Source organism: Protomyctophum parallelum, assembly GCF_964188405.1.
Source record: "Protomyctophum parallelum genome assembly, chromosome: 17".
In the NCBI taxonomy this organism is placed as follows: domain Eukaryota; kingdom Metazoa; phylum Chordata; class Actinopteri; order Myctophiformes; family Myctophidae; genus Protomyctophum; species Protomyctophum parallelum.
The window spans coordinates 24,093,270-24,113,225 of record NC_139719.1 but is presented as its reverse complement, the minus strand read 5'-3'; the positions used below and the strand labels follow the sequence as shown (position 1 = coordinate 24,113,225).

The 19,956-nt window shown below is 42.6% G+C and overlaps 1 protein-coding gene across 1 annotated transcript; it reads right to left on the bottom strand.

Annotated features, from left to right (window-relative positions):
* Positions 1 to 1,936: 1,936 nt before the first annotated feature.
* LOC310874520 (ATP-dependent RNA helicase DHX8) lies at positions 1,937 to 19,619 on the bottom strand. The gene is made up of 23 exons (XM_083787353.1): positions 19,433 to 19,619; positions 18,369 to 18,454; positions 18,206 to 18,278; positions 17,480 to 17,571; positions 16,604 to 16,710; positions 15,733 to 16,116; positions 14,052 to 14,196; positions 12,998 to 13,195; positions 11,598 to 11,685; positions 11,307 to 11,404; positions 8,516 to 8,663; positions 7,866 to 8,047; positions 7,171 to 7,365; positions 6,871 to 7,056; positions 6,492 to 6,702; positions 5,958 to 6,139; positions 5,356 to 5,496; positions 4,709 to 4,864; positions 4,370 to 4,507; positions 4,044 to 4,172; positions 3,754 to 3,950; positions 3,424 to 3,603; positions 1,937 to 3,253 (listed from the first exon to the last, which is right to left on the bottom strand). Exons 1-23 carry the CDS (start codon positions 19,539 to 19,541, stop codon positions 3,034 to 3,036), a joined length of 3,645 nt encoding a protein of 1,214 aa, XP_083643479.1. The 5' UTR covers positions 19,542 to 19,619; the 3' UTR covers positions 1,937 to 3,033.
* Positions 19,620 to 19,956: the final 337 nt, after the last annotated feature.

The following is a 19,956-nucleotide window of genomic DNA, read 5'->3' as shown; positions in this document are numbered from 1 at the left end:
AAAACTGAATCCATCCTCTTCGGATCAAATAGTAAACTCAGCAAGGCAGATGGCTTCTTGGTTAGAGTGGGTGACAATATTATCACACGAAAAGATCAAATTACCTACCTAGGTTCCATCCTGGAGGCCAATCTTTCCGGTGATAAAATGGCCACCAACGTAATCAAAAAAGTCAATCAAAGAACAAGATTCCTTTACAGGATCTCCTCACTGGTCAGCAAAAACACCTTGAAGACCTTAACAGGAGCCCTCGTACAAGGTTTCTTTGACTGCACCTCAAAGGCCCTTAAAACAAGGCTCCAGACCTCCCAAAACAAACTGGTCAGGCTCCTACTTGGCCTCACCCCCCGAACCCACCTCACCCCTGCCCACTTTGACAGGCTGGGATGGCTTAGGGTCGACGACAGAGTACAGCATCTTGCAATGGGTCTGGTCCACAAGATTCGTTACACCACCAAGATACCCATGTACCTGTCTAAATACTTCCTTAATGTAAACGAAGTCCACACCCACAACACCAGAGGGAGTGCAACAAACCATGTACAACCCAGATTCGGCACAAACAAGGGACTAAATTATTTTCGCTCCTATGCCACCAAAATGTGGAACCAATGTGGAACCAATGTGGAACCAACAGTCATTAAGACATGTGAATCCCTTGACTCCTTCAAAACCGCTCTCAAAGGGCACCTACGGATGGCTGCAATTCGAAACTGGCCTCTGTAAAATCTGAATCCCCCCCCCCCCCCCCCCCCCCCATTTTCCCTCACTGTATATTGTATCTTTTCCCTTTTTTGTTTCCCATATGATGAATTCCTGTTCTGTACTTTAGCTACATAGAAATGTCTATTTGTATGTCTCTAAATGTTTGTATGTCTTTAAATGTTTTGATGAATTGAAAAATGTGGACCCTGTTGTAAACAAGTGTAATGCTTAATTGGGTCGTCCACTCACAGTTGACAGTCTTTGTATTGAGTGTGTGCTTAAAATGTACTGTAAATTCTACAAACTGTTAATAAATATTTCAATCAATCAATCAAAAAACGCCGTCTCTCTCTGGACGGCGTATCAACGGCGTATCAACGTCCGCTCACGCCGGCGGACTTTTTTGGACTGTTTTTGTGTTTTCAGACAGTTGAACAGTTGAAAGTGAACTGAAAATGAACTACGCGTAGTAACGGCGTATGGACGGCCGCTCACGCCGCCGGTGCTTTTGTGCAGGAAATGTAAGAGATTTCCTCAGTGACAGAATGAATAAATTACAGCTATATCTTCTTAACAGAATGAGCCTAGGGAGAGGGCACATATATGCTGGCTGGCTGCCAGGATCACATCCACCAATGGGGAGGTCAGCTGCATGTACTTAAGTACTTAAGTACAATTTAGAGGTATTTGTACTTTGTACTTGAGTATTTCCAATTTCCATAAAAAAAAGTGTGAATGGAGTTTCTAGGTGAAAGTGACTTTTTGAGTGCCTATATCTGCCATTGAGCCCCATTTACAATGTCTCAAAAGCACTATATTTCTAAAACTATGATGCCTTTTCAGGCAAACATGTCCCCCGTAAGATTAACCTAAATAGGTTTGAATGGGGTTTCTAGGGTGTAAGTATGTAGGACTAGTAGCATGCCAAAGTTTGTGCTATTGCCATTGAGAATGCATTGGGCGTTTAAGTTAAATAACTCAGAAATTAAAAAACGTTTCAAAGTAAAAAGTTCCAGCATGTCTCCCCAGTAAACTGAATTTAAGTTTCTCAGTGAAAGTGATTTTTTTGACTTCAACTGCACCATCACTATACCTTGGCTTAGCCTGACTGAGTGAGATTAGACTGAGAATTCTCCTCTAACGAATGCATTCATTTAGAGGGGAAAAAAGGTTTCTGCCAGACAGTGACTAAATCAAATGTTCACAAAATACACAGCATCACACATAGGGGCACTCCATTTTTAATGACATATTTCAGAATTCCACTGAAAAGAGCAATCTCAGAAATTATAGAAATACTGCTAGTCACTTACTGTCCCATTACATTTGTATTACAAAATATATAAAAAGTTGTAATCTGTCTCAACTCCCTACACTAAAAGACTTGACAAATGACATTCAGTTCCCAATTTCTACCAAAGGCCTTGCATGTGCATGACATTAAGCAACAATTATTTACAGTCAAAATAAATACCGCTAGTCCGCTGCATTGTTTTCCTTAACCAATTTCAACCTGGCGTCCCTATTTTGGGCATGCCATAAGCAAAAATAGTCGGTGATCTACAAGCTCACAACACACCACGATGCCGTTTGCAGATCAGCCATTTTCATATGCAAAACAGTTGTACAACAAAGTATAAAACAGCGCTAGATGAAGCTGAGTGTAAGTAATGTCTTCTCACAGAAGACTTATCTTAAAAGCAATTAATTGTCTTCTTCCCCTTTCCCGATTTAATGTCCTATGAGGCCGTCTGGATGTAGGGCTGGCTTCAGTTCACTCCACAGGCTGCATGGCTGCCAGTCAAGTCAGTTGGCTAGCCGTGGTATGTCCGTGTAGGCTGCACGTTGACTAAAATGATATTTGGCTGGATATTGTGATCACAATTACTGATTTTTGGTTGGAAAAGATGATTTAATAATATTACATAAAGATAATGAATTTCGGTGCCATATCTTTGGCAAATAGTATGACTTAATTGTGTCTCTGTGAACCTGATGATGGGTTGTACGCTGTTCTGGTTCAGGTTATATTAAACCTTGTGTATAATGGTGAGATAAGGTAAAACAGCTGACCAAATTAACACATTTTAATGAAATTGTAAACCAAGAGATCACTTTCCAAAACAATAAAAATGGTAGCCGAGAATGGAAAAATAAGACATTAAAAAATATTGTATGGTAATAGTATCCAGGAGTGAATGGAGAACTTGAGCTTTAAAATGGGGAACATAAGCTGTGTCTTTAAAGTAATAGCAGGTACAGTAGTATGGTGTCCTGCCGTGTCTCTGACATAGTAGCATGTACAGTATTGTGTCCATGTCCAGCGCTTTAACGTCGTCGGAAGGCACGGGAGATTCTCCAGGCGTTGGGTTCCTCGTATCGGTTGTACAATGGTTCCAGGCGCTGCTGTTTCTTCTGCTTGCTGAGACGTGTCGGGTCGGATACTTTGAAGAAGGCCGGGGCAAACTCCACCAGCCAGCGAGCGTCAATGGTGGTCACCTCCCGCATGTACTCCTTAGTGGTCAGCACCAACTCATGGTACACAACCCTGTGGAAAAGAAATCATTCAGGAAATTAGAATTAGAAGTTCTGTCTTTATAGAGTCTTGCTTCTCTCAGTAACAAAATGTTACCCTCATTTTCTTTTCTTTTTTTACATCTACATGCCAACTTTCATATGTATTCTCTTGCAAAAAAGTTTCATGATGAATTGCTGTACCACTCAGGTTGTCTGTTGAACAGGGCACTGGAGGGGTGGATGTAGACCACTTGCTGATCGATCAGGGTGCGGTAGCCCTCCTGGGGGTCTTTCTTGGCTGCGTTCCTGAAGAAACCACTGCAGATGGCTTTCTGAACCCGCACGGTGGCTTTACCACATGAAACCACATCCAGTTTGTGCCTGTGGAGGAGAGTAATGGGAATTGTTTCTAAGAGCTGGAAAATAAATTATTATCCACTTTTGACATTCTTACTTCTGTGAAAAGGAGGAAGCAATCTTTGTTGTGTTGGTGATAAAATCTCGAAAATGATGATTTAAGAGCTTCTGTACCTGTCCATGATGCCCAACATCTGTTTGCGGATGTCTTGGGATCTACGCAGGGAGCGTGCCTGGATGAAGTTCTCGTAGCACCAGGGGTTGGAGAACTTGTTGTTTTTCCAGGAATTGTAGACGGCCAGCAAGGTGAGATGGTCTCCCTCAGGCTGGTGGAACTTAGCCTTCTTCTGGTCAGCCAAGGCCTGCTTGTCCTGAATCAGTGTAACCAAAAATATGATTAGTCAATGACTCGTTACTATACCTCCATCTCTCATTGAGACTGTAACATTCCCTGGCATGTGTACCTTGGGTCTGTAGAAGACATTCTGTACAGACAGCATGGAGACGATGGTGAGCATCTCTTCGCTGCAGCCCAAATGGACGGACATGATTAACATCTTACACAGCATGGGCTCCAGAGGGAACTCAGCCATCTTGAAGACAGATGGAGAAAGAAGACAAAACAAATAAAAATGTTGGCCATTAATACATTTGGGAACTCAAAATTGATAAAAGTCTAGAAATAAAATATCTAGGGATTTACATTTTTTTGGACATATTTATTTCCAACTTTAGCGATTTAGCCATCTGGCAGCATGACGTGAATCATGTGATGAGTGCTCCTCCTTACCCGTCTCCCCAGCCTTGTGAGCAGGCCTTCGTCGTCCAGAGCTCCCAGTGTGTACAGCTGCTCCATGGCTGTGATCAGTGTCTCCATGGGAGGAGCGTCCATGAAGTCAAACGACAGCAGGTCGTTGATGCCCATGGCCTTGGTGGACAGAACCAGGAAGTGATTAAAACCTTTAAATGATAACGACCGTGCATTTCAGCTGCAGGTGTTATGATCAGATTTACACAATTATGGCTAAAGTTGCTTGCAGTATTTTCTAAGATGGTAAAGTAATGTGAAATTTGTGAACGAAATTATTTAGTCAAGTTAACGCAAAGCAGTAGACAGTCTTGCACTCACCTTGAGAGACAGCACAGTGCTGGCCAAGTTGGTCCTCTGGATCTCAGGCACGTTGGTGGTCAGCATCTCATCCCTGTAGGCTCTTTCAGTGTACAGTCTGTAAGTCTTCCCAGGCCCTGTTCTGCCGGCTCTGCCTGCCCTCTGCTTGGCTTGGGCCTGAGAAAGGTAGTAGGATTAAATCAAACTGTAGTAAGAGCCCTGTTCAATCAATACAGTCTCAGGAACCAGCGAGACCGTCTTCACCCCCGGATCAAATAAGCTCAGTGATTGCTCAGCAAAACTTTAGACTGTTACACAAAACAAATGCAAGGCATTTAAAGCTCATGTTCTGCCACATTTGGACACAGTTTCTGTCCCACGCCATTGCGGATTCAAAATCACCCATGGCGTACAGTGCCTCTGCCTTACAGTGCAATCCCTTGTAAAATGTAAGACCTCTATATCAGACAGACCCTCTGCCAACGTTGTCAAATGAGGGACGGGTGTTCTCTGTAAACTGTGTTGTTTGGGCCATTCGTCAATTAAATAAAACATGTTTCGATTATTGAACCAACTGATAACACATTGCCCTCTTTTTGTAGCACAAGCAGTGATGCCATAACATGAGAGGACGTTGGGGTGAACTTGTTCCGCTGACTGATTCGTACCTGTGAGATTGGAGTCACCACCAGTTGATCAATGCCAGTCTTGGAGTTGTACACCTTCTGCTTGACAAAGCCAGGGTCCACCACATAGTAGATCCCGTCGATAGTCAGAGAGGTCTCGGCGATGTTGGTAGCAATGACCACCTGAAGAAAAATCAATGGTTCTTCAGTGTGATTTCCAGTGGAAACAGTGGTACAGGAATACAAAATCTATAGCTGGGGCGGCAGTGGGTCAGCCAGTGGTGCAGTCTGGGAGCCGAAGGTTCCGGTTTGATCCCCAGCTCCTCACCACATGTCCTTGAGCATGACACTGAACCCATAACTGCAACCAATGAGCTTGGTATGGTTGCCTCTGCGTCGTGTGTAGCAGAGTTCCACAATTGCAGTGTGTGTGTGTGTGTGTGAGAATGGGTGAATGTAAAGTACATTGTAAAGTGAATTTGAGTATTGACAATATCAATGCAGTTAATGTACCATAGTTAGTCAGCTACATATGTACAACGTAAACACTCACTCGATTTTGAACATGGTTCACTGGAAACCTAAGATTTCATAGAACTGATAATATTTTGAAAGTCCATATGGTTGGACAAGACACGGCGTACCTTTCTGCTGCCTGGGGGAGCAGGGTCAAAGATCCTGGTCTGCATCTCGCTGGGCAGGGCGGAGTAGACGGGCAGGATGATGAGTTCAGGAACATCAGGTCCCAGTGACTTCATCCGTTCATAGAGGATCTCACAGGCCGTGTCGATCTCCTCCTGACCAGTCAGAAACACCAGAACATCACCTGGACACCGGAGAGACAGAGGGAAAGTTTGACAGTGAAAGACCGATATGCAGCTCAAAATTTGGGTCAAAGTGATGTGGAGTTGTAGCAAAGTCAAGACTGCAAGTTGCATATTCTGTGATGTGAGATCTGTTGTCAAAATTTAACATTCTACAGGATTAACCACTTAGACTCCTCCTCTTTTCTCTCTACAACAAATCCTTTGCTCCCATTGCTCAAGCGTAGATATGCCATTTGCTCACCTATTTTGATATGCCAGAACATGGACACTAGGGTTTAAGAGGTTATGTGCTTTGATAGTACTGTATATATACACTATAAAGTGTTTTCCACTTCTCATAGATATAGGTACCTGGAGGTTCAGTCAAGTGGATCTGCATGACTGTGATGAGGCTGGCATCCAGATAATCTGTCTCTGGTTCTTTGGTGTAGAGGACCTCCACCGGGTACGTCCTTCCAGGGATGGTGAAGATGGGCGCTTCGTAGAAGTACTGGGAGAACTTGACGGCGTCCAGCGTGGCTGAAGTGACGATCAGCTTCATGTCTGTGCGCTTCTGTACTGTCTGATAGAGGAAACATTTTTAAAATCATTTTTAAAATCTTCTATAATATCTCCATCTGCTAAGAATGTACAGAATGAATACAAAAGCAGTTGAAATCCTTGTCTGTTAAATTTGGCAATATATATAATAATATGCTATAATATTATACTGTAGAACATATTTTCGTACCTTCTTGAGCAGACCAAAGAGCACATCGGTATGGATGGTCCTCTCATGGGCCTCGTCCAACATGATGATGGCGTACTGGCCCAGCTCAGAGTCAATCAGACACTCTCGGAGCAGCATACCGTCTGTCATGTACTTGATCACCGTCTCGGGGCTGGTGCAGTCCTCAAACCGAATGGTGTAACCCACCTGGAGAACAAAGACCACGCATCAATCATCTACTGCACTTCTTTGAAAGCTTTCCTCCTCCACACAACAGCCAAAGACAAATATTTTTAATATACAGAGAAAGAATCCACTCACCTCCTGTCCCAGACAGCAACCGTACTCCTCAGAGACCCTCTTGGCCACAGACATGGCGGCCACACGGCGGGGCTGAGTGCAGCCTATCTTGCCCCTGTTGGTATAGCCGGCCTCAGCCAGGTACTGGGTGATCTGGGTGGTCTTGCCGGAGCCCGTCTCTCCGATCACAATCAGGATCTGGTTGTCATGGACAGCCTGGAAGGGAAGTAAAGGTGAGTGGTGTGGGTAAAACAATTGACTGGGCCAATTAGCATCGCGAGCGGGGGGGGGGGGGGGGGGGGGGGGGAAGGACGCGCAACTCCGGACGTTTTTGCCGACTTGCTAATGCTGGACCATTAAAAGCAAAGGTGGCTTGCTGTGGTTGTGGTTGCCAATGAATGTAGGCTATCTTTTGTTGTTTTTCTACCCAGTCTTTCAGAAGCTAGACTGGGCAATATCTCAATTGACTGGGCCTGTGCCCGAGTGGCACAATGGATGCTACACTTCTGACAAAGCAGCCTTCGTGTAAAAACGCCAACAGATAACTCTTACTAAAGCAAGCATTTCCTCCAGAACATTTCTGTTTAGCCACTTAAACTTTATAAGAGCCAGGTCTATACTTGGTCCCCCCCCCCCCCCCAACTCCATTTCACACTGTGCAAGAACCTAATGTTGACATTCATGCTTTTAATTCAATGCTTTCATTCAGCACTGACCTGAATGAGCTGTTCTTTAAGCCTATAGATGGGCAGGCTCTCTCTCTGCTCCAGAATGGTCATGGCGGTCTTCTTTCCGTAGGAGGCCTTGTTGCCACCGAAGGCGTGCTTCTTCCACTCTGGGATGTCATTGGGCATCATGCCGATTCCTCTCATGTTGGCCGCAATCTGCCTTCCATCAGCTGTATAACAGAGAGGAAATTTGCTTGATAAAAATGAAAACCAGTGACTAAGTGCCACCCCCCCCCCCTGATTTCTACCCCTCCTATCATTCTATCAACCCAGCCAGGTCTGGCATGGATGGGGTCCTGTCAGGCCATGGTGGGCACACACACACACACACACACACACACACAGACACACACACACACAGCCATGGTGCATACTGCTGCATCCGGCCCACTAGAGGGCTACAGGAAGACACAGATAGATATCTCCAGCACTGGTCCCCCCTCAGGGCCACAGCCTGCCACTGCTGAGGAAGTCTAGTGTCACGCACGCACATGAGCTGAACCGAGGCGTTTTAGATAAAGAACACAGAAATGACTCCCAAATGACAATGAGATTTAGAAGAAAAAAAAACAATAACAAAGAAATTCATTTAGACAAATGCTCAATGAGCATCAAGCAGATGTTTAAAAGGGACTTACTGTCTGGCAGTGGATCCACCCAGTGTTTGTTGAGCCCCATGGGGATGGAGTCCATTTCTGCCTCGCGAGCCGCCTGCTTCAGCTCTCTCCTCTCCTTAGCCAGGGCACTCTGCATCATGGCCGCCTGGGACAGGGAGCCGTCTGGGTTCTATAGGGCAGGAAAGGGAGGGGTATATATATGCATGAGACATGCTCTACTACGATAGCATCAAGTGTCTTTACATTTAAATATTTATTTTATCGTTGTTCCGGTAGTTGGTTTGAGCACAGATCTTTAACAAGGAGTCTTCATGTTTGTCGGTCGCCTGTTCAACAGGCAACTGAGAGGGACAGCATGCGTTATGCCCTCCCGGTAAAACTCCTCAGTGTTTGGTGGCGGTGACTCCATGTGCAGAGTAGACTAACAGGTGGTGGTTCTCAGCGACACACCAAAATAATAAGATTTGAACTGGGGACGGCCAACCAGTGTTGTTCTCGTCAACGAAAACGAAATGTGTTCGTCAACGCCCATTTTTCACTAGACGAAAACTAGACTAGACTAGACAAAAGACATGTGTATAAACAATAACTGGGACTAAATTATTATGCAATTTCGTTGACTAATAAAGACTAGACGAAAATGTAGTTCGCAAAATAAAGACTCTGCTAAAATCTGTGGTCATTTTAGTTTACAAACAAAGACGATACGAAATATATTATTATAATGATCGTATCACTTCCTCCCGCCTCTTTTGGTATGAAGCTCCGGAAATGCGCTCGGAAATGCTCGCCGGGACTGTCCGGGAGCACAGTCGCCTATCACTTTGTATTAGCATTGTGGTCAGTGTGCCTATATCCGAACACACCCTTGCCCCACACACTCGACACGCCTCCTTTTGATTTTGCAGCGGGCACCTCACACTATGGAGGAGGAGGATTCCTCATGCTTTATGTGCGATACTTAATAAAACTGTAAAATGCTTTGCACGGGGATCGGGAGAAAGAGAAGAGAAGATATATGGAAACATTTTCGCTACATCGATGTGGAGAATGAAACAGAATGCTTGATTTTAACCGAAGGAGAGCAATGTGGCCACAAGATAGGAGGAAAACACAACAAACCTGAAGAGACACTTCGCCATTTACCACAAAGAACTCAAGGTAAGATAACAAAAAGTATGCTGCTGGTTGTTTATAAGTAGAACGTAGCATGAAATCAACGTTGTGTTGTTGAGTACTTTCGGCTTAATGTTACTACAATAAAACCTACCCTAACTCAGAACCATAAGTAAGCCAGAGTTACGCAAACTGCGTTCACTTCATGGGGCTTCAGTCCCATTTGTCCCGGAAGTTTACGGGCTGTTTTCTGCCCCCTCAATATCGCAACTCTTCTATTAGATGGCTCTGCCCTAACTTATGTTAGCTTCTTAGCATGTAGCGACCGTAGCCACTTGTTGAGAACTTTAGAGGAAATTCGTGTGCTGTGAATTTGTGAAGTTGAATGAATTGAAGATACATTATAATGGTGGGGCAACTATGGTTTCATTTGAATTGCAAGTTTAGCCTATTTAAAGCATGAGCTAATAGCACTACAGCAAGCAAACTATTATAGTAACTTGTAAACAACCCAGTCAGTGGGCACAAAACAAATGGGAAGCTATACGTTTGCAATGCATCTTGCCTGCAAAAACACAACTAAAAGTGTCTGCAGACTCAATTATATTTCTGCTTGAAGTAGGATAGTTGACATAGGCTTTTTAGTATGATTTTGGATTGGAATGACATTGGCATTTTGTTTTTACAGCTTAATTAAGTAAAATAATAATAATAAATGCTTTACTTAGCCTATATCCTATAGTTTCCTATTTTATCCTGTGCAATGTGGGTATCTGTCCTGACATTGTATTTACTCCTGTCCCAGATTCACCGGCTACAACCACCAACCAACCACCCAGAAAGGACGACAGCAGGCCAGCTATACAAGGGTCTATTTTATTTTATATTTTCATCTCGGATGTATTTTATTTATTTTAATGCAAGCATCAATGTGTCTGAATTGTTGATTCAAAATAAATGTGCAAATTCATGTCAATTCATGTTCCCTTTCTGGATGTATTCCTTAAATTTGTCATTTTTATCAAACGATGAGAAAATGCTATGTGAAATATTTTTAGATTCAATCTGCTGACAAAAAAGTAAACTGCTAAAATAATTTGTCAGACTAAAACTAGACTAAATTGTCAGACTAAAACTAGACTAAATTGTCAGACTAAAACTAGGCTAAAATGGCAATAGTTTTTGTTGACTAAAACTAGACAAATAAATTCACGGTTTCGTGGACTAAGATAAAGACTAAAATGCTCGACTTTTAGTCGACTAAAACTAGACGAAAGAAAAAAGGATGAGTTCGACTAAATATGATAAAAACTAACGGTGATTGAAACTGGACTAAGACTGAGACTAAATTAAAAAATAGCCGACAAAAACAACACTGCGGCCCACACTGATAAGCACTTGGGATGTAGTTTAGAGTTGAGGCATTCAAATTAGTTTGACTCGGTTCCACAGATAAATATTCATTTATATTAATATTATATTAATATTTATTACTTTTGATTAATTAATGGTCCTTTTCAGGTATTAATAAGGTCTTAAAAAGGACTTTTACATGGGGGCGTTAATAATGGTCAATGGCCAATAACACTTCTTCACATCTTTAAAACTGCACACCCCTACAAACAATTTCCCTGATTAGAATTAGTACAATATGTCACGTGACACAACATTTTCCACACATTGGCCAGTACAGTACCTTGACAATCTTGACAGGGCTCATGTCCATGCTCTGTTTGGTGTGTCCCCTCAAGAATGGAGGCTCCTCTTCCACCAGCTCAATCTCCATATCTTCATCTGAACAACAGACAGACGGACGGCAAAGTCAAATAGAGTAGCAAATTAGCAATGTTGTCAACAACGTCAATTGATGGTCAATATATCATCTCTACACCACAACCTCTCAGAAGAAAGAAAATTAAATACTAGAGTTGAATCAATATTTATTATAGAGAAGAAATCTTCAAATCATAAATCATCAATTTTTTACCCTCTTCATCGTCCACTTTGGGAAGGATGCCAGTCTCATCGTCAAAATCGGGGAACTCCTCTTTGGAAAGGACGTTGGCTGCAATCATCTGAGGACACAAGACAAACGGGCACATTTAACTAGCGTTAACATGCTAAATACGATGAAGCACAACATACATACTCACTTACACTCTTCGTCCCGGTTGGGGCATAATGCCGCAACAATATATGAGTAGGAAGGGTAAATACAGAGGACCAGCATCCCTGTTCTAGGGCGATCGTTAAAATAAATAGCAGATCTACAAGCTCACAAAGCTTCATGGTATGAGCGTGTAGATCTGCAAAGATATTTTAGTGTAGAGTGAAAACACGAATAAAAAAGAAAGAATAAGAAAAGCCCTGGGGGATTCTGGCTAACCAAGTATAGGGTTGAGGTGGTTAGAAATGGATTTGCATGCAATGCCTATCGAAACACTAAATTGCTCCTCCTTCAACCTGCATTATTCAGTAATCTGACTTCACAGAGAAGCCCAACAAGGAGAGACATCTTTGAGTTGTGTATTAACCCATTTTGGGCGGGATCCACTTTTGGTGTTTTAAGTGTATTGTTATACTTTAGCTATTGAAAGCTATTTTTGAAAAGACATGAAAATGTGGCGCACATCTTTGAATATATATTTCAGAGTGAACATTTTTAACTAAAATATTATGAGATGGGGGTCCACTAACGGGGTTAGTGGAACAGCTTACATTTGGGGAAAGATCGATCTACCAAACCACTGAGGACTCAAATGCATGAGAACGGCCACTTAACTGTATACAATCAGGGGTGCCCAGAAGGTAGATTGCGATTTACCAGTAGATCACAAAGGCTTTGCAGGTAGACCACATGACATGCCCCAAAATATATATCATTAAAAAAAACTACTTGAATTAAGGTGACTGATTGATTGAAAGAGCCTTTCAGCACAAACACACAATACAAATGCAATAGAAATACAAAGTCATATACAAATAACTACGAATTCCATTTTCCTCTCTCTATTTCCCATTGCAAGTGTGTTTGTCTTATAGTATGTAACGCCAGTGCTGCTGTTTTTCAGCAATGGGATAATACTTTTTTGGGTGAGTAGATCTTGTTGAGCTGGTCATTGTGAAAGTAGCTCTCAAGTCAAAAAAGTGTGGGCACCCCTGCCTATACATGTTCCCGTCTGCCGATTGGTCGCCATGTTATCCCACTGAAGCACTGTGGGTTTGTCGGCACAATTGACGAGACAGTTTTGTAATTAAAGCTTCTGGCTTCATTGACCACACGGCACACACACGCACATACTGGTGGACCAATATCATTTACACACACCACCACCACCACCACCACCAATGATGATGAATGGAGCCAGCGCCGTGCTAACAACCCACCTGCTTTATCTCCCACTTCTCAGGGTCAGAGATCTTGGTGAGTCTCTTGCGCTCCAGGGTGTCGTCCTGCTCCGCTTCGGGCACGTGGCCCAGGTTGAGGTTGGTGGGCCGGTCGGGGTTCCTCATGGAGGTCTCCTCCTCGGGGGCGTTCTTCCGCCGGTTGGGGTTCAGGTCCTCGCCGGTCTCCTGGTCCACGTCCTGAAATGGGGAGGTGAGAAAGGGGGATCAAACGGCGCGATTCTCGTTTAACCCCATTAAAACCCATTTTGACCTGAGATCGGATTCTAAAAATGTCTGTTTGAAAATGACAGTTTTCTGAAAAAGCTATGTTTTATGTCAGTCGTTCTGCTATTTTTCAATAGCTAAAGCATAGCATAATGTTAACACCAAAAGGGGTTCCCGCCCAAAATGGGTTAAGACCTGGAAGGTATCTGTATCACCGTAGCTTTTAACCACTTTAACAATCATTTCCAACTTTAGCTATTGAAAAATAGCAGATATACAAGCTCATAGCGCAGCATCGCCGTGCTATGACCTTGTAGATCTGCTATTTTTGAAATATTGTGAAAATGTGTGCAAATCATTGAATATATTCTTTCCAAGCAAACGTTTTGAACTCAAATCTTTGCTTCGGGGAGGTCCCACTCCCTGGAACAAAATATTTTCAGATGGCGGTCGGTGGCCAATTACATATAATTCTAGGGGTTCTTGACATGAAAAAGATTGAGCACCACTGATATAAAACCATAGGTTTTCTATAGGATAGGATTTAAAAGGAAATTTGTAGAATCGGCTCCTCAGGTCTAAATGGGTTAAAATAGGAAACGTTGCTTGCTAATATTTTGGAGGTTACAGGTTAGCAGTCAACAATAAAAAACAATATGTGAAAATAGCTGATCTTTAGGCTATTTATGGTGAAGAAGAATTTTGTTATAGATGGAAACACAAGCGCAAGTACAAATACACTCTGGGGGAGCCCGGTCAATGAAGTATATAGGGTTTAAGTGGTTATGTGGCATTTTAATCATGTAGCAGTCACCAGCTCATGTCTTACCTTCATGCTGAGGCTGGTCTTGGAGCCGGTGAATGACAACACCTTGATCTTGACTCTCTGGCCCTTGGTGACTACATCAGCCACGTTGGCCACACGACCCTCTCTACGCAGCTCTGAAATGTGGACCAAACCCTCCCATCGTTTCCTGGAAATAGAACAACACTCGATTGAGTTCCCCTCGTAGTTCCATTTCAAAGCTATAGGGGAAAATAATATGGGCTAGGCCCAGCTCTGTAAATGAGGTCACGTGAAAAGACACGTCCTAATAGAGCACATGCTGCTACGTTATGCGTAAATCACTCTTACAGATATGTACTGTAGACATTTGCATAAAACACCTTATGAGTCGAACACACTGCACCATATTTGCTCCGATTATGCTGTCGGGACAATTTTTCAATGCCCGATCTGACGCAAGATCGGGCTTTGATCGCAGAGGTTTTGCTCGCTGTGTGTGAAAGGCTCTGCGAGAAGATATAGTGCAGATAAAATCGCCTCCCCGACCGTTTCTGAATATCTAGCAGGTTTGATATTTGGCTCTCTCGCCGACTGGACATCATACAGTATGAATGAACTGGGTTGCGACCGCACACCGAGAAGGCCATATTACAGCCAATGAGAGCACAGGACAGCTGTGCTCACTGACACTGTCGGTCTGTCTGTCTGTCGACTGTATCGATAGATAGATGATAATATATATAACCTTTATTCCTTGGGTAAATCCCTGTGTCGTACATATTGGTAGCTATATTAGCCCAAACCCAATGGTGCTGTTAAGTAGTCTATCAAACCAACGCATTTCACTTGAATAATGTTGATAAAACCGCATCAGAATCAACAGTGCAGAGCAAACGTTTGGACCTTGTGCGCTCTCTGTGTGTGTGTGTGTGTGTGTGTGTGTTCATACGGAGAGAGAGTTATTTAAATTAATGAAAATCAAGATTTAACGTCCAGTCTCGCTATAGCGCACGTATAGACTATACAGTACGTTATCACAAACATTTCGCCCTATGTAGCCTGGCTATTCCTGTGTGTGGTGTGCACGCAGAGAGAGAGAGAGAGAGAGAGAGAGAGGGGCGTCCTGGGTCGGTCTCGCGCTTGTATCACGGCATCCTGCACGTGAGATATCAAAATTAATTGGAATAAAAAACAAATTATTTAGCCTATACAGTATGTATCGGGTCTGGATCGCATCTTGGTGAACTCTTTCAGTGTGTGATGCCTAGTCGGCTATCAATCGTTTAGTGTGAAAGCCACACAGATATGACAGTCAATTTTTCTTTTTTTTACTCCTGTAGTGTGAAATCGATCTGATGACTCGCCGACAACTTTAAAACTCCTACAGTCTGTAGGGGCCACTAACTGGAGAGTTTCCTTTTTACGTAATAAAGAGGAATTGTTGTTCTTCCTTAGAAAACTCAGTAAGGATGTTTTCAAACAATCTAGATAGAATTGGGAGAAATACCTCCCAATATACGAGTTAAATATTTAAAAGCGCTTTGAACACTTGGAAAAAGCACTATAAAAATGCAATTCATAGAACGTTAATAAAAATCTAGGAGACCATTTGAAATTCATAGCGTACACGTGTTACACCCTCAATAGAAGCTCACTTTATTCTGCCAGGGCAAATCGATGATGCATTATGCACGCTCTTAGTGATTTATTTATAGGCACTGACCTGAGTCCCTCCAGCTGGACGAAGCAGCCAAACTGCATGATGCTGGTGATCTTGCCGTTATAGATGTCCCCCACGGAGGGCTCCTCTGGTGGAGGACGGTCCACGTGTTTGTCCTTAAAGCGGCTAGAGTCTTTGTCCACTTCTTTGTCCTTCTCTTTGCGGGGACTCTGAGACCGCTCGGACCAGCGGGACGACCGCTCGCGGCGCTTGCTACGGTCTCGATCTCCGTCTCGCTCCCTGTCGCCTCTGTGACGGTCACGGTCCCTGGAGCGCGACGTCGACCTCGAGCGTGACCGCGAGCGGTGACGTCTTCTGCGATCTCGGTCTCTATCCCGGTCTCGGCTTCTGCTGCGACTCCTGCTGTGTCGCCTCTTCTTGTCGGACCTGGGAGACGAGAAATATCAGGCCTCTGTGTTTTGAGACAACACTAGGAAGGTTCACATGAGGCAGATTATGGTTCATTTCACCCAGAGGACCGTATATTAGAATGAGATGAAATGCTCTTTGATGAGAAATGTAAATTGGATGCAGTACAAATTAGCCTTTTCACTTGAAGCAATATGCATTGCCTGCTATGGACATGCACACATATCCAAACATGCAAGTGTGCACACACCCCCAAATCAAATTACATCTAATCAAATGACCACATATATTACTCCACTCTTCTCAATCTCCAACTGTGTCTGTAGACCGTGTAGAGAACAATATAGATGAACTAAATACTGTTCATCTCTTCAACTTTCATAATGAGCATATACGGTCAACGACACATTACAAGGATGTGATTATCTACACAGACAACTTTCTGACCACTACGATAGAACAATTTCTCAAGCAACTGTCAATGATGACTTGAACATCTTGCTACCTGCTCTTGCTGCTTTTGGAGTCCGAACTGCTGACACTGGGCATAAACATCTCCAACTCTTTCATGGCATCTGCTGCTACTTTCACATCATCTTCATCCAGTAGCTTCTGTGGGGTTCAAAGAGAGAAAAGAGTATTAACCCCGCCAGGATTAATTAATTAATTTGCTGTAATTCACACCAGGATTTCCCCCCGTTTTACCTATATTTTGAAGAGCCAAAACCTGCGACCGGATGTCACTTTAGTTACTTACACTGTGTGTGGTGTCGGACCATATCCGGATCTACCGGCCGTGGAATAAACCTTGTTTTGACCAGAAATACCATCTGGGACAAGGAATTGGAGATGAAGGCAATCGAAAGAAACAGATACAGTGAGTGCGGGTGCGTGCAAAATCCAAGATGGCGCGCTCCATTGCTCTGATCATAAGCACTATAAAAGACCAATTGCCGTACATCTACACCTACGGCAATGACGGGGAGCGTGATACTATTTATTAATTGCCGTAAGTCTAAGGCAATGGCGCCAAGTGTGTTAACTCCACAAAGGCTAATGATGCAAAATAAGGTATGGCCATTCTAAAATGTCAAAGTACGGTTTGCACTTTGCACACACAAATGCTGTACATAAAAATATTATTCTCCCTTGAAATTTACAATAAATGTGAATAACGTTGTGGCAGAAATTGCTCATCCAAAACATTGTTCATCTGTACGTGTGTTGATGTCAGTCATAAACTTCCAATCAATAGAAAATAAAAACAGCAGATAAAGACAGGATGAAAGAAACGGTCCAGAATGTTCTGGTATCAGGAGCGTTTTCCTGATACCAATAAGTCCAATATAAATGAGTTGACTTTCAGATGGTGTTAACTTACTCTAGGGGCTAGATCGTCTGGTCTGCATAGTCCAGGAAACAACTCCTTTAACTTGTCCTTCTCCGTTTTTGGTTGGACCGAAGGCTCAAAGTCTGCCGAAGAATACATCACAAAATTATTATTATTTTTATTAAAAAGAATATACCAGAGATAACTTAACGGCGCTACAAGCGCTTATAAGCAACACACATATCAATGCAATTACTGAACAGTTCTGCGTATTCGCCAATGTGAATCATGCTGCTGGGATGCAATAGCCAATAGGGATATGAGTCAGACAACACAGAAGTACGTCTACTTTTTTTCTTATTAATCCTGTTTATTAATGTGTACTAACTGCCAATGGATGCGGTAGGGGTGTAGACAACCATGTGTTTCTTCTGATGCCAGCCGCTTATTTTCACCAGCAGTGCATAATAAATGCATGTGGAGAAACATGGTATCCCAAGTAATTCCAAATACAGATACAAATAAATTGGAGATTACAATTATTATGCATGGCATAATGCATACTAAAGATAATACCCTATAGTGCTGAATATAAGCACACAAGTTTTTTTCCCCAATGGAAATATCCTAAAAAAAACAGGGCCGCATTATAATCAGGGACTAGACTATTTGACATTCAATGTCCTTTTTCCACAAATGAGACTTGAATAATGGAGGTTGTCTTATAATCAGTCGTCTTATATTTGGCACAATACAATAAGTGTATTAATACTTCACCTTGGCTTGTAGAATCTTTAGACGGGGGCCGCATAGTTTGAATGAGTCGAAGCAAATTGCCGACGAGAGAATCCTGAAAATTATCAGAGCATAATGTCCTTCAGGTATTGTTCAGTTATTGGTCGGATATAAAGTAATGCATGTTTACTAGCATTTCACTTACTGTGAATTCCGCTCCATTTTTTAGCAGAAGAGATTTGAAGCCATCAAATGTCGGTTGTTTTTCAGCAAGACTGATGACAAATTCAGCTGAAAACAATAATGACAACGTTGAATAGTTTCCACCAAACACCACACACCTCTGAACACCAGGTACAAGGGTCAGGGAAGACAAGACAGGTAGAAATGTGTTGTTGGATTAACTTTACACTGTTGTAATATACACAGGGACATGAATGTGGTATTTTTCACCCTGAACATTCATGTCTCTCTGTATTTAACACGTAGCAGTTTAGCCACAAATAAAATAGCTACGTTATTTGATTGATTGAAGAGTTTATAAACAGTTTGAGAATTACAGTACATTTGATGAATTGAACAAGTGTAATGCTTTATTGGGTCGTCCACTCGCAGGTAACAGTCTTTGTATTGAGTTGCGCTTGAAATGTACTGTAATTCTGCAAAGTGCAAACTGTTAATACATATTTCAATCAATCAATACAAGACTGTTAACTGTGGACGACACCATATAAGCATTACACTTAGAGCAGTACACGGACACGAGTAATGGCAGAGATAGCAGCACAGCCTATTTTAATGAACGATATGAAAGTTTGCATAATGGTCCATTAATAGACTACTACAACTTGGTTACCGGTAGTTGTTTAGCGGTGCAGTGGCCAATCTGAGAATCCATCGTCAAAATATAAAGGAAAAACAGCGCCCTCTTTTACTTTTAATTTGAGTCAACACCATATAGCATAGACTGTAAAACATCTGTGAACAGTCTGTCTCGAGAGAGTGACACTAGCAGTGGCTAACGTGCTAGCTTTGTGGCTAAACTACTGCGTGTTTGTTTATGTTTTATTTATATAAAACACACAGAGATGAATATCGGGACATGGATATTCATAAAGCTGTCACATGGCTCGTTATTATTAGACTTACTACAACTCCCAATGTTAGTTTATTGTGGCTGTTTAGCAGTATGGCTAACGCGCTAGCTTTGTGGCTAAGCTACGCCGACAACAATGTGTATATTTTCCCCATTACATTGACGGCGCTTACCGAGATCTTTGTCGCTTATTCCGAGATGGTTGTCGAGTTCAGTGCACACCTTGGACACTAAAGACAGGTACTCGAGCTGCTGCAGCTCGTCCACTCCGACGTCTGCCATTGACACTATTGATTCTTTCTCCTCCACGAGTTGTTTTGTTCTGAGCTACAAGAATCAATCCTCAGAAAACGGCCGCCATGTTTGTTCTGACTTCAACGTCAACAAGCCACTTCCGCTTCCTTCCCAATTACGGAAGTGCCTCAGCAGCCGCGTCAGGTCGTCAGTCTCGCCACAAGATGGCGCTAAACTCTTTTGTCCAAAAACATTCACAGTCGAGTTGTGGACTTTAATTGGTGGATTTGTTTTTCAAACATTGTTTGTACAATACATTCAAAGCTTTTGTATATTTTTAGATAAAACATAATCGCTGAACATTCTACATGATGACCACCATCACTTTTTGACATTATAAAAAAGTTATTAGTACTATAATGTATGCCAGGGGAAATGTTATAGTATATCCGGAACGCTTGTT

Bases quoted from the DNA above. Each gene is read 5' to 3' on its own strand.
- LOC310874520 (XM_083787353.1), bottom strand. From the start codon at position 19,541: ATGGCAGACGTCGGAGTGGACGAGCTGCAGCAGCTCGAGTACCTGTCT. The intron at 18,455-19,432 runs GTAAGCGCCGTC...TATTGTTTTCAG, and splicing joins AATAAGCGACAAAGATCTCG to CTGAATTTGTCATCAGTCTT. The intron at 7,366-7,865 runs GTCAGTGCTGAA...CTTCCCTTCCAG, and splicing joins TTAAAGAACAGCTCATTCAG to GCTGTCCATGACAACCAGAT.